Source organism: Myiozetetes cayanensis, unplaced genomic scaffold (genome assembly GCF_022539395.1).
Source record: "Myiozetetes cayanensis isolate MyiCay16 unplaced genomic scaffold, myiCay2020 scf7, whole genome shotgun sequence".
Taxonomy (NCBI): Eukaryota; Metazoa; Chordata; class Aves; order Passeriformes; family Tyrannidae; genus Myiozetetes; species Myiozetetes cayanensis.
In genome coordinates this window covers 14,750,267-14,764,859 of record NW_026087964.1, presented here as the reverse complement: position 1 = coordinate 14,764,859, position 14,593 = coordinate 14,750,267, and the positions used below count along the sequence as shown (strand labels likewise).

Below are 14,593 nucleotides of genomic sequence, written 5' to 3'. Positions count from 1 at the left end.
AAATGAAAACTGTGATAAGCAGAAATTTTTTTTGTTAATACCATTGTTTATATTGCTTCAAAAGCCCACTGTAGGAACTTAAAAATGCAGATTACCAAAAGTAAACATGTTTAAGTAGGTGGTTCACAGAGTGAAGCTATTTTTATAAATGAAAGCAGTAAGAGATCAGCAGGATACTTTAGAAGTCTGTGGCATCAGTTATAAGCTACTGACCTCCACAACACAAACCTGAGAATGATGCTGAGAATCTACCTTTTCAGTCAAAAACTAGATTATCCTTTAATGAGATCAGAGATTTCGGCCAAGCATCAAAAAAGGTCATCTCTGTATTATAAGGTTGCTGCCAGAAGGTTGTGTCTCGCACGAAAAGAAAGGAAACCCTCTAATTTTTTTTTTTCTTATGCCCAAAATAATGGTAAAAAAATTGTGTGCAGTTAAGATTACTTAAGTGGGGTTTTGACTTCTTAAAGTTCTGCAACTCCTTAAATAATAATAAGAAAAACAACTGCTATTTCAGAGCTTCATTTTGCAGCCTCTCAGCTTCCTTGCCCCTTGGCCTATTCCGTGATTATCTCGTAGTGTCCTGGTAGATGTAGAAGTTGTCTGGTAAATTATAGCTCGCACCAGCTGCACCAAGTCTTTGTGCCAACAGACAAAATCTTTGCTCACGGCTGCGCTGCTGCATCCAGCCCGCGCACTGCAGACGCTCCGAGCTTCGCAGGGACAAAAACCTCAATGAAATGCACCTTCAGCAGCTCTCGCTTGCATTCTTGTGAAAGGCGGTCCTTGTGAGAGTGACATAACCGGTGTTGAGCAATTCACATCCATGGACACTGCGTTAGTGCCCTACAGACATCTGCCTTCAGAAAGTGGCACTTTCTGCATTGACTTCAGTCCAAATAGAAGTTGGGAAATCATTCAAACCACCCAGTCAACTGACCGGAGTCGAGAAGGTCCTGCTGTTGGCCATCCATAACACATTGCTAGAAATACTCAGGGTGGATGTCCTTAGACTCGGTTGACTTCAGATGGCTTTTAACCATTCAGCGCCTGGTGCCTTTGCAGCGTTACGTGTGCTTTGCCGTACACACGTATCGATGTAGGTGTTCGGAGGTGAATTACAAGGATACATGGTACAGTGCAGGAGGAATCGCTTAATCGAGCAGCATTGACATATGGAACTCAGCTATTTGCCATACTGTTATTACGTGTTTTCCATAATTTGGAAATGGTTTCGGAGGATACTCTAACATTTTGACTGCTGTGTTAAAGTGGATATATGTTATTAATTTTTTCTTCCATAGTAGGTCAGTCAATACCCTATCTAGCTTCATACTAGCATATAAAAGGATACTGGTTCCAGGTTTGTTTGTATTTATCCCCACTCTCTTCCTAAGTTGTGCAGACAAAACATTTTGCACTGCTGAAGAGGATTGTGGGACTTTGTTTGCTGCCTCAATCAAAATGTTTCACAGACCCTCTCTACTTTAGGATTACTGAATCAGAGGATGCCATAAGAGGAAAACCCATTTGGTTCTCTCACTACATCCTCTCTCTCGGGACATTTAGGGAACTGTCTGGGATAGCAGATGTGTTCACACCAAGCAGGTGAAAGGCTGTGTGAACTGACTGTGCCTGTCACCCAAAGGAGGATATCAGGATATTTCAAGCCACGCTTTTGCCAGGACTCTGATATGTAACTGGGTGGCTGTGATCTATGCACTGGGAACAGAACACAGCAGCATCACTAACCCGTACTTCTTTATGCCCATATGGTGGCCACCATCATGACTGACCGCAAGGATTGTGGTAAAGTTCTGTAGAAGTGAAAGTGTGACTATCTCCAGCTTGAGCTAGCCCCCAGGGCTGAAGGCTGTAACAGGCTGTGCCTCTTTAACCTGAATGCATCAGGAAATGCGTGACAGACCTTGCCCAGAGGTATTCATCTGTAACTTGTACCTGCACTGGTTTGCTCTGAAGCAGGAGAATAAGGACATGCTTTGGCCTCTGCTGTTGGATTTAAAGCTTTGAACACGATTGTTGTCAGATAGTGTAGGGAGAAGGAAAGTCATTGTCCCTGGACAGAGATGTGACAGAGAAGGCAGTTTATGCCCTGCTGTTTCCCTCTACTCTTTGCATACCTGTATAGTATTAGTGATGATCAAATACTTCAGTGGGTTTTTTCCAGAAAAAAAAAGTCAATCCTAGTGACCCTGTGCCATAGCTAAATTGAGGTTTAATTCTTATCACATGATATTAAAGTTAATAGATTCCTGGTAATTAATGAAACTATTTCTGTGTTGCTGTATCCTGCAGTGTGCTGCTCTGGTTGGTGAAGACCAGCCTCTTTGCCCAGATCTCCCAGAACTTGACCTCTCTGAACTCGATGTGAATGACCTGGATGCAGACAGCTTTCTGGGGGGACTCAAGTGGTATAGCGACCAGTCAGAGATCATCTCCAATCAGTACAGCAATGAACCCGCCAATATATTTGAGGTAAGGCAAGGTGATGCAAGTACACATTGCAAAGTCCTTGCTTGTTTTTTTTCTGAATTTTTTTTTTTTTTGGTTACCCTAGTGGACAAGAGTTTTACTATTTATCCCCCATTAAGAGACAACAAATGTGGTAGTGTGTTAAGGGTTCTGAGTGGTTCCTTTGATCTACATGATCAAAACTAGGCCTGCAATCTGGAGGGGTGTGGGGGGAAACCTTGAAAGGATTTAAACGGAACTTTGGATTTTTGAAAGAAAACAGCTAAAGAGTGCCTAGAGCACACTGCCCTGTGGTGTCACGGTGAGGAGTTGCACAGTTGTCAGCTACAAAGCAAAACAAAAGTCAAAAGTTGTTTGTTGTCTTCTACTTGAATTCCTCGGCAAGAAGCAGAGTGCAGCACAGCAGCTAATTGATGAGTAGTTGGAACATTTCTAGTAAAGGTTTTTACCACTCAGAACCTTACTGTGCAAGATTCTTTTGCACACAAATCAAGAGGTCCTCGTTGTTGATGTATAAGGGAGGAAAAGGGTGGATTTGGCAGAGAAGTTGTAGATCTCCTGGTGGAGAGCAGTCTAAAAGTAAAAGTCGAAGGGTGCTAGAGAGATTTAAATGTTTTCTTTCTAATTCTGCCTTGGGGATCAGGGTGTACAAGAGGAGGGTTACTGTCTCTTTATCTCCGTCTCCAGTCTTCTTTCTTTTGTTGTGTAAAGCCTTCATAATTCTCCGCCTCATGGTTTCGGGCAGCTGTGCCCCTCCTAAACCCTAACCTTCTTCCCTCCTTGGTAATAGGAGAGGCTATAGATCGTCCACTGACCAGGAAATTGGACAATAAATTGATTAGCTGGCAGGAAGACCTTGTGCAAAAGCCACCACGGGTGCTGCCTCTCACACGGCAGGTACCACAGCTCCAGGAAGTACAACTGGTCCACTGGCTCAGGGAAGCCCTGAATTATCATCGTGGAATTTAAAGGCTGGAAAAAATTAACTGAAACAACATCATAAGGTGCTTACCTAGGGTGATGTCCTGAATAAAATCCTATTTGTTTTTTGTATACAACTCTAAACCCAGAGTGATCTCCCTGATGCAGATGAAGTTGCATGGGACTTAAAGCAGAAACTGTCCTTCTCTATTCAGTTTCTGTGATTTACATCCAAGTAACTTGAAATTAATTTTATTCAAATCAAAATAGGCCTGCAAAGCCTTGTGCGTAGGCTCTCTTTTTTTCTTTAGTTGTACAGTGTTCTGCACCTTGTTTTACAAAGTTTCCAAGCCGCGTGTTGTTCTTGAATTGCAGTTGTACTGCCCCAGGCAGGGTACGGCCTGCTGGTGACTAGGTTTGGATGGTCGATGGCAGGGAGGCAGAGGGGGCAGGGACCACGCTTGCAGCTAGTGTGGTGTAGACTGGTTTTGCTTTTCTTATAATGGAGGAGACATAATTTTCCACATTTTTCAAAAGCCAAATGCAGAGCCATTTTCCTTTAGGAAAAAGTTGAAGATGCAGGCTTTCAAAGTGTAAGTTCCAGATAGGTAATACAAGTAAGTATTTACCAATTCTAAGCACACAAATCATTCTAATAAAACCAGTGGAACTTGAGCACAGAGTTGTTGCTTACCCTGTGTTACTGTCTGGATGCTCTGATGGCCACAGCTGGAGAGTATTAAGTTGTCTCAGACAGGTAGTGACCATTCCCCTACATGCCTTGTATAGGAGTTGTCACTTTCTATATGAAATAATTCCTGTTCTGAAAATCAAAGCATGTTGCACACAAGACAGCCAGATAGGCTTGTAGTTAACCTCACTGGGAGTTGGTGACATGAGGTACTCCTCACTAGGGGTAACCTCTTATGGGCACATTTGGGTATGTCTGAGGACGAGGTGCCCCAGTGTGGAGAAACAGGAGGGGATGTGTAGAGAAATGGGGAATGCAGCTGGGGAAAGGCACCTAGGCAGCAAGTAATACGTCAGAAATAATAGTTTGGAAATTAAATATGCTGCTTCTTTCCAAACACACGAATTCTGTTGTTTTCTTTGCGAATGCCTGGATTTCTTCACACCAGCCGACTTCTGCTGCAGGCTGCATCACTGTCTCTGACCTCACAGCTTGGCCCATACTTACCTGTAGGCACAAATTGTGCCCTAATGGTATTTTACAATACTGCAGTGCAAAATTAGGCTATTTTCAGCTTCATAGTGTGTTGCATTTACATTTCTTGGTTGCTTGGCCTTGGAAGATGGGAATGAAACAGTTATTTTGTCCTCCCATACGTTAACCCTGTCCCCATTCTCCATCATGCAGCTGGATACCTTGCACTATTTCTTGCCTCTGCCGCTCTGTAATGTGACGACTGGGGGTGCTCAAGATCAGAAGAAGATGTCTTCTTCCTCCAGAGACTGTCTCACATAGTCTGTGAGGAACTATTTGTTTTAGCTGAGAGAATGAAAGTTTTGTGCAGTTTTCCATTTGGCAGTCTCTAGATTTTTCCATATTGGTCCTTATTGGCTTTTTTAAAAAGAAAATAAATTCTTTTTTTACTAATTTACTTCTTTTTTTCTCTCTTATCATTGTGGGAATAGTATGTTTTATCTAGCTTAAGCTTCCAGATGATTTGTTGTGATACAAAAATAGAAGTACAGCCTGTTGGGGTGGAGGGGAAGGAACCAGAATGAGAAATACTGGGAAGTACAAGAGCAGCGTTACTTGCACAGGCTGTACAGTGTTAATTGCCAAACCTAACTTTGACTGAAACACATTCTTCTTTGAGGTATTAATGCAATACACGTGGCATTGTCTAGGCGAGGGATGGTGCAAAGTTCCTGAGTGTTTCTGGTGCACTTTTTTTAAGAAAGACTTGTATTTCAGAAAGTGGATTTTTGGTCTTACTGCAAATTATGTTCCTGAAAGCTCACTTGAGCCAAGCACCCACAAGCTTAGACACTCCCAGTGGCTCACAGACTAGAAATTATTAATAGTTATGGTAGCAACCAGGAGCCAACTGAGATAAAGGTCCAATTAGTCTAGATAGTTTTTAAGTGTTGAGTATAAATCCCTGCTCTCATCTTCTTAGGTGTGATGAGATACTGGCCTTTCCAGCATTAAAACAAACCAGTATTTTGCAGACACACCTAATTCATGATTGCATTATTCTGCTCACCCCAGTGTAACTGATACAAGTCCCAAATCAAGTCTGGACTGTCTGCCCCAGCGCAGAGGCTCCCCTTATCAATGTTTGTACTTACGTACATTATGAATTAATTGAATTCTTTCTCTTCATGGCTTGGTCACTTCTTTTTTTTACCTAATATTCTTTGCCTGTTGCTCTGACTATTGGAAAGATAAAATGAAGGAGTTCTTGCCCCTCAGGGCACTGTCTATTGACACAAGTTCATGCAAGTAAATAGTTAACAAGTCACCCAAGACCAGCTATTTAGATGGTTCACTGCACCATTCACTTTTATGATTTGCTTTTGTGAAGAACTAGACTTAAAATAATTATATTTGCAAAAAAATTGATTTGGCTACTTTTAGAAAATCAAAATGATTAGTTTTTCATTCTCAAAGCCAATGCAATGTGAAATTGTGAACAAATGTACAACTTAATGTGTCACTAGTGAGAAAGCTTTTTGTTCACAAAAATTTTTTGTTGTTCCTTAAGGCTTCTTCATATATACTATACCGTATCATGTAAGATTAGCTACGTTTAAAGTTATTTATGACCCATGCCTAGCATGATGGAGAGAGAAGATATCTATGGTGGGTATATCTCCTTGTTGGCATTGTTTGCAAATAACTGATGTTAAGGGAAAATGCAGCCTGTTAACTACCTGTTAAAGTAAAATGAAGCTGTGTAAAATCATAAATCTTATAGTTGGCAAACCCTTTTTTTGGCCTTTAAAAAGACTTCAGAAAACCCACTTTGCTTGCCCTTCTGCAGATTTCATTTATTTACATAATTTGTTTACATAATTCTGTTGTCCATAGAGATGTTCACTGTATTTGATTACTTAGTTTTTAATTGTTCTGTATAGGTGTAGCGCAGGTTACTTTTCAACACCGTTTTCTGTGCCATGTATTTGGAAAACCTAAAAAGACAACTACGTAGACTGCCAAAAAGTGCTTGTATTACAAGCAATGAGAATGTGAGGAGAAAAAGAAATGCACAATGAAATGCAGACTGTCTTGCTCTTGGCAGCAGGGAAATTCATGGAGATAAATGATTTCGTATTTATTTGGAAGAGTTTGTATCAGGAAGATGATGAGTGTTGAGGGGAGCCTTAAGCATCACCAGGACATTGATTCAGATTGTAACTCCCTCCTGTTCTGTGATGCTGCCAGCCTCTTTCACCATTGCAGGTTATTCATTCAAGGTTTTCAGCCAGATTGATTAATGAATTACCAGATCTTGCGTAAAATGACTTGGCCTGACTTTTAAACAACCACCAATGTTTTCTTTCCCAGTCTTGTGACTGGTGTTAATGGGTTTCCAGAGAACTGAACCTATAGAGACTTTCTGTAGTGGCCTTCCCTAGCATTTTTTCCACTTTTTAATTTTCTCCAAAACTAGTAGCCCAGGGCAGGCAGTTCAAGGAGATATAATCTCAGGGAAAAAAAGACATGGTAGTCAAATCCTTGATGGCTGATGCCCTTCAGTGCCAAATCAGCATGATTTATCATAGCCATCTATTCAGCACAACAGAGGCTGGAGGTGAGCTGCATGGTGTACCTCACACAATATGCATAACTAGAGCTCTGAACTTTGAAGGAAAGCCTCAGAGCTATTTGCAAAGTGCTGGTGCTTAGTGAATACTAAATTACATTTAGGAAATAGTCTACTGCTACCAGTTATACTTCATTTTTATTCTTGACACAGACACCTAAATCAGAGAACAGTAACATTTCAGAGATTATGGTAGCAGTTTGGGTATGTTCCAACACTATAATAGGATCAGAATTTTAAGGCCTTTTTTATTATTACCAATAGTCACTTAGTTTCTACTGCAGCGTACTTTGTAGGGAATTACAGCTTTTACTAAAAAGATTAAAATGCTATTATGCAAATGATTGCAGTATGTTATTATGTTTACAAATTAACATCCATGGCTCAACACACAAATTAACTAACTATTCCATCTATATTATTAAGGATTTAATAAAGTAACTGTTGATAAAAATGAGGAGCTTGAAACACTTAATAGGAACCGATCATGATTTAACATAGAACTTAAACATTGTGTTTAATGTTCTAGATGGCATAATGGCAGAATAAAGCTCGTCAAAGCACTTGAAAGGACTGAGATTGTGTGCATGACATAGCAGCCTGTCTGAGGACTCAGAGGGCACAAACAAAATAGCTCTGGGCAGTACCGTAGAGCATATTGGTGAATCTGGAAGCAGAACAGGACCATCTCGTATCAACATGTAGTTTCCTGCTCTATTAAATAGTTTTTTAGAAATTTGGATTCATGCACATCGAGTGTTTTACATGATAGGCACACGTTGTGTACTTGGGAACTTGTGTCCCTCTAAAATGCCTCCTGTAATGAAATGCTTCTGTGGCAAATGGGATTTCATTGCAGAGAGTATCGCTGTATGGCAAAAAAGGGGAAGGCTGAGTTCAGGCTGAGATGACTTTACAAACAGTGCTGCAAATTGCTATTCCTAACAGTTCATAAGAGATCATAAAGGCAAACAGATAAGAGCTACTAAGGTCCTAGAGAAATGAACGTACAGTATGTGGTTATGGGATGGATTTAGTACGGAAACAGACAACGTTGCAAGTTTAATACAACAATAAACATAAAAGGCTAAAAGATGCAGATTTGGGATAGGAAACTTTATAAGAACAGTAAAAGGTAACAATGTATCATAAAAATCACTTGTGAGACTAGGAGACAGACCCTCAGTTCCAGGGAAAGAAAACAGCAGACGCTTGGTAAAAGCATTATATTCCTGATGGAGCAATGTCACTTCTCTTGTATGCTTGTATGCATTACCTTTTCTAGTGTCTCTGGCCTGGCTCAGGTCTCTACGTCTGCTAAATAGAAGACCAGCACAATAACATCTTGTCTGCGTGGGATGATATATGTAAACTATAATCTATGATTAGCTATGCTGACATTTAGAAAGGCTCAAGCAGTAAGTGGAATTTATTTTACTTGAACCAGCTGCTTTGTGGTTGGGAAGAGTTTATGCAAATGCTCTGTATCTAGTGTTAGCAAGGTGTGCTGCTGCTCCCTTTTCTTTCCTGCTTGGACAAACTACAAACTGTCTAAACACATCTCTGTTTTAATGCAAGAACCTGGCATGTTGGTTGAAACCTTCAGGCAGGAAAGAAGTCCCAAATGAGCAAAAAAAATTGCTTTGAGAGCTTATTGTTTGATGTATGAGGCCACCAAGACCATTCCCCAGGCGCACAATCAAGAAAATGCAACTGATCCCCTTCACAGTCCCATTAAGGAGACATTTCACCTGGAGCAGCCTTGGCTTGAGATGCTCACTGTGCTGTTGCTCTGTAGAGCACCTGTCCTTTTTCTAAGAGGGAAGACTAGCTCTCACCAGAACAGTAGTGAGCTAATTAGGTCATTAGGCGGATGTCTTGGCCTGTGTTAAAACCAGCCCTTGAGGACACTGTGTTACACTGTGTTCCCAGTGGCTACATAGCTAAATACAAACTGGTGTCAGCTGCCATACAAACGAAAATGTAATAGCCTCCTTTCACAGAGGTCATCTTAAATCCACTTTGGTCACAGTCACATTCCACATCTGTTTTAGTGAGATGCAGCTTCTTAAGGTGGCATTTGGACTTCATAAGCACACAAACAACTGAGCTATAAATTGCTACTGCTGGAGTTATTTTGAATAAGTGTATACTGTTTCATATTTATAATGGTGAGGCTTCATAATATTCACAGTGAATATATAACACAGATCAGTTCAACAAGCATGAAATTGTATGTTGTCAACTTGTCACATAAATAGAGCCATATTCTAGCTTACCATAATGTTGAACTAAATATTTTCTCCCTGGAACTGCAGAGAGGGTCACAAAAATGTGGGACAGTAGCTCTGTCTTTTGTTAGAAAAACACTCCCCGACTCATTGCTAGTGGGAAGTAAATATTTCTGATACAATTCGTCTGGTTTTTTTCTTGCCCATTTACTTAACAACAGCAACAGAAAGTTTGCCTTTCTTAGACAAATGCTGATTGGCTAAATAGTTAAATTTATTTCCATTATTGTTTTTTTTTCTAGCGTAACTTTTTTTTTTTTAATTGTTGCTATTTTTGCACTATGCATCATTGCTAATTGCTGCTAAACGGTCCGTCTTAACCCTCATATGCTCTTCCACTGCTGCCCCATCCCACTTAACATTAACTCTGACCCATGCTATTACAGAAGGATAAAATCATGACGAGGCTTCATTTAGGAATTCTTTTCTCCTTGGTGCCACTAACCTATTGTGCATGTGTAGGTCAGGAAGATGAAATTGCATGGAGTGTATTTGTTGCAGGGAGAAAATTTGGGTATTGAATCACTTCAAACTGTTTTTTTCCCCACAAAGAGATTAAACATAGAAAGAGGAGTGTATGTGTGTCTGTGAAAACTTATCCACTTGTAGCTGTTGTTGTACTACAGTAGTTAATACTCAGATGCTCTGGTAATTTGCAGCCTTTCTGGAGGAATGCCCCCCTGCCAGCTTTATAGGCCTCTTTTTCTCCAGTGTCTGATTTTTATTTCAGTAGCTTTGTGCAGGTGCATACAGGATCCTAATGCCTGTGTTTGCAAGTGATGGGCTGCAGCTTTGGCAGGCACAGAGCTCTGACTGTGTGTGCATGCACACTCAGCCATGGAGGCTGGGTTCAGGTCTCGGTGGAAATCATCCCCTTTGCAATGCATAGCTGGTTGCTTTGGCTGAATTTTCCATTCTGACACAACGAAGCAACAGTCTTGCTTCGTAATGATTGAGAAATTAATTAGCACTTTGCAGTGGTGATGAGTCTGAAGGGCCATGATTGGAGTTTACTTTTTACCATATGCAGTAATCACTGGGTTTTGTTTATGAAAGCACAAACCCAAAACCTATTGAGATTTTGGTGTTGTCATGAAGCGTGAGCTGTGTGATGCACTGGAATAATACTTCCATTTCCTCACACACATCTGTGCTTTTGTGCTTTACTGTGAGTAAAACAATGGGGTGCTGGTCCATAATTGGTACTTCTAATCACTAAGACGATAATCAGAAGAACAGAGTATTTTCTGTGAGGAGCCACGGTGGCAGCCTCAGGCAAGTGTTGTTGACTTGTTGATTTATGACATCTTTGAGTTGCCTGAACTGCTCACAGCCATCCAGCTCATCTCATAAAGTTCAGGAGGATCATCCCTTCTAAGCACATTTCAGGGTTAGAGGTGTCAAATGGACAGAGAGAACTTCCTACAGCTCTATTTTGTTTGCTGCCATAGCTGCTCCTTGAAGGCTCAGTGATATTAAATCTAGAGATTGGGAGGGGCAGTCCATCAAATGGTCTGAGGGACTACAGATCTCTCCTAAAGGAGATGCTCCTGCATGAAAATAGAGAAATTGGGTAGAAAAGTGTCTCACCGTGAGATTGCTTGCAAGGAGGTGCAGTAATGGTTATCTGGAGGAATGGTTTGGTCAGAGGAACATTCTGCTTCCACATGACCTACTAGAAGAAACAATGGAAATTTTCTCCTGGAATGGTAGTTTTTCCTGGAGGACAAAAAATTCTGAAAGTACTCCAAAACCTTTGCAAAAGACCCAGTTGCTTTTTTCCCATGTTGTTGTTTAAGCAGTGGCATAATGACTCAGGAGCTGCATCAGAGTGCAGGAAATGAACATTATGGAAGTGAGACTTCTCACTGAGAATTTTACTTCTGCGAGAATCTGCAGGCTTGTGCACTTGCACAGAGCAATCAGGACCATGAGTAAAAAGAGGGTATGATAAGAGTTTTAAAAGTCTTATAGTAATCAGAACTTGTTTTTCCTTGTATTTATGTTTGACTAGCTGGATCTAGCTCTAATGTACTGCACTCTGCCAGGCTCTGTGTGTTGAGATTCAGGGAAGAGGATGTTGGGTCTATTGGTGTCCACTTTGGAAGGGTTTCTTGGTGAGGTGTGGGCAGCCAGGTTGTGCTGGTGACAATGTGGGTGGTAAAGGATGAAGAATGAACTTGGAGCAGGGGAGGGTTTTGCAGAACCACAGAATGGTTGAAATGAGAAGGGGTCTCAGGGGGTCATTTAGTTCAAGCCCACTAGGCAGAATTACATGGAGCAGGAAGTTGAGGAATTATTCCTGTGTTCCTCTGCTGCTGCTTCTCCCCTCCCTTAAAATGACTTTATTAGTACTGGTAATGAGTTCCTGATACCATTTGGGAAATCTTACACTATTGTCTTAAGCAACTATGGAATTTCCTTGAGGCAAGGCTGCATATGGCAAGAAACCCATTGTAGTGGTTTGACCCCAGGCAGCCCCAAGCTGCTGCTTGCTCACCCCCCCCTCACCAGTAGGACAGGGAGAATTGGGAGGGTAAAAGCCAGAAAACTCATGAGTTGAAATAAAGGCAGTTTAGTAAGGAAAGCAAAAGCCACTCACAAAAGCAACGAGAAAACAAGGAATTAATTCACTGCTTCCCATGGTCAGGCAGGTGTCCAGCCACCTCCAGGAGAACAGGGCCCCATCACGCGTAACGGTGACTTGGGAAGACAAATGCCATCACTCCAAACCTCTCCTTCTTTCTTCTTCCCCCCAGCTTAATATACTGAGCATGATGTCATACGGTCTGGAATATCCCTCTGGTCAGTTTGGGTCACCTGTCCTGGCTGTATCTCCTCCCAGCCTCCCATGCACTCCCAGGCTCATTGCCAGCATGGCAGTATGGAAAGTAGGAAAGACTGGCTCTGTGTAAGCACTGCTCAGCAATAACAAAAACATCTTTATATTCTCAGCCCTGTGTTCAGCACAAATCCAAAACACAGCCCCATACCCCAGCACTGTGAAGAAAGCTAACTCTACCCCAGCCAAAACCAGCACACTTTTTATTGCCAAATTCTAGTTTTCAGAGAAAGATGAGTGCCAGTCAAGAGCGTTCTCTGTCTGGCCTTGGTTTTCATGTCAGATTTTCATAAAAGGAAACCTACTTCTTGTGCTAACTGTAGCTTCCACAGGTACAGAGTGTGTCCATTTTCACAGGCTTGTTGTTGGACTAGTGAAACTTTAAAGTTGTCAGGTTGAAATGGATGCACATGCAATTATTTTAATAAGTGAAATCTAAGTGCGTGCTTACTGACCTCTGCTTGGATGTGCCCTGTTAGGCATTTGACCCACTGGGCATGCACAAAAAGAAGCAATAGGCTTTTATTTCTACCTTTCTGAGGGAGGCGTACACATTTTTGAAATTCTTTTTCTGTTTTTGTGTTTGCTTTACTTTTTTTTTCTCCCACCAGGACTGGTGTGGATTTTCTTGGCTGTATTGACTGCCCTTAAAAGCGCAACTATCACTCTTCCCATAAGTATGAAGATATCAGGCAAAACACTGGCAATTGTCACTTCAATTGCATCTGGAGAAAAGCCAAAATAACTTGTGGATTTTTTTTCTGAGACATAAGAAAATGTCACAGAGTCCTTAACACTGCAGAGACATTCATCCATTTCCAGTGAAAGGGTGTCAAAGTGCTTCTGCTTGTGTGTGATGGGAGTGTTGCCATCTCTTGTCATTTTCTTTGCTGTTGATCCCACTCTCATACAGAAAGGGTCAGGTCAGATGCTCCTCTGAAGACCAAGTCTCCCATTTGCAGCAGGAAATCTCTCGGGCGGAGAGGATAATGTTACAAAACAGAGGCTAATATTACAAAACAGCTCTGCTGCCTCTGGCACAGTCTAGAGCATCACAGACCAATAACTCCTATCATGTCACTCTTGCGGCACCTTATTATCTATGTTTTTCTGTAAATCCGATCTGAGACTGTCATTACCAGTTTCAGGTAGGTGAACACCATCTGGGTGAAATAACCATGTGCCAGTGATGGGCTGGAGGGGGCTCTTGTTAGTTAATCATCCCTACCTTCCCTTTGATGAGTTAATTTGTCTGTTGAGCCATGGAGGAGCCCCCAAGAGCTCCCAGGAGCCCCTTGTTAAAATTCTGCCGACAAATGGGAAGATAGGGATGATTTCACTCTTTTTGCTGGAGCCTGTGCTATCTATGATATTGCTAAATCATCCATAATGCATAACTTTCTATGCAATCTTTTTGTTACAGTTCTGGAGGCACATTACTTCTTCGTGCATTTACTTTTTAAACATTGTCACTGGATACATAACCCTCCTGAAAATCTCATCCCATGAATTAAAGTTCATTTCAATACTTCCATGTGGGTTTTAGTAGTTGGCGTGCCCAGTTCCTTGGCTGTCATGCTGGGCCATACTCGGTTGTTTTTTTTCCCCTTCAGTTACTGAACACTATCTTTATTTGCTTGTCTTGTGGTAATGCCCAAAAACCCTGTAGTAGGGGGAGAGTCTCTTTGTATGTACCAGTGACCAGCCCATCTCAGTTTTATGGTGTGCACTTTGAAGTCGTTGGAAGGAGCAAAGGTAGTGAAAGAAGGAAAGAGCAAAGGTAGTGAAAGAAGGAAAGAGCTGGTCCTTGGGGCTTGTGAGTGAAGATAAACTCAAGTTAATTTTCCTTCACAGACCTGTGAGCACTGCTGTGTAGCCAGACTCCTCTTCTCCCAGGCAGCTGGAGGCAGTTACAGCCTGCTGAGCTTGCCCAGCCCAGGAAATAAAGTTCTAACCTACAACACAGTTCAGCATTGCAGTTGTGTCAATGTGATTCAGGACTACCAAAACCAAGGAGAAGCTGCCTTAAGTAGTACGACCCAACATGGAGACTTATTTATCTCCAGACCTAAGAAAAAGAAGAAAATTAAATTAAAAAAAGTTTTAAAACTCAACAAAAAAACCCTCAGAAGACTAGGAAGCTAAGAAGTGCTATCATTTGGCAGATGCTCTGCTCCCTTTGTAACTAGTCAGACAGGGTTTATTAGCTCTGATACAGTGGTCTTCAACCAGATCATGGTGAGCGCTTG

The 14,593-nt window shown here is 41.5% G+C and overlaps 1 protein-coding gene across 3 annotated transcripts in view; it reads left to right on the top strand.

The window, feature by feature from the left end:
- PPARGC1A (PPARG coactivator 1 alpha) overlaps positions 1-14,593 on the top strand; it is a 369,906-nt gene that overhangs the window by 299,977 nt on the left and 55,336 nt on the right. For all 3 annotated transcript variants that reach the window (XM_050338766.1, XM_050338767.1, XM_050338768.1), the window contains exon 2: positions 2,317-2,496. In XM_050338766.1, coding sequence (XP_050194723.1) covers positions 2,317-2,496 — 180 coding nt within the window. The remainder of the gene's footprint in view (positions 1-2,316; positions 2,497-14,593) is intronic.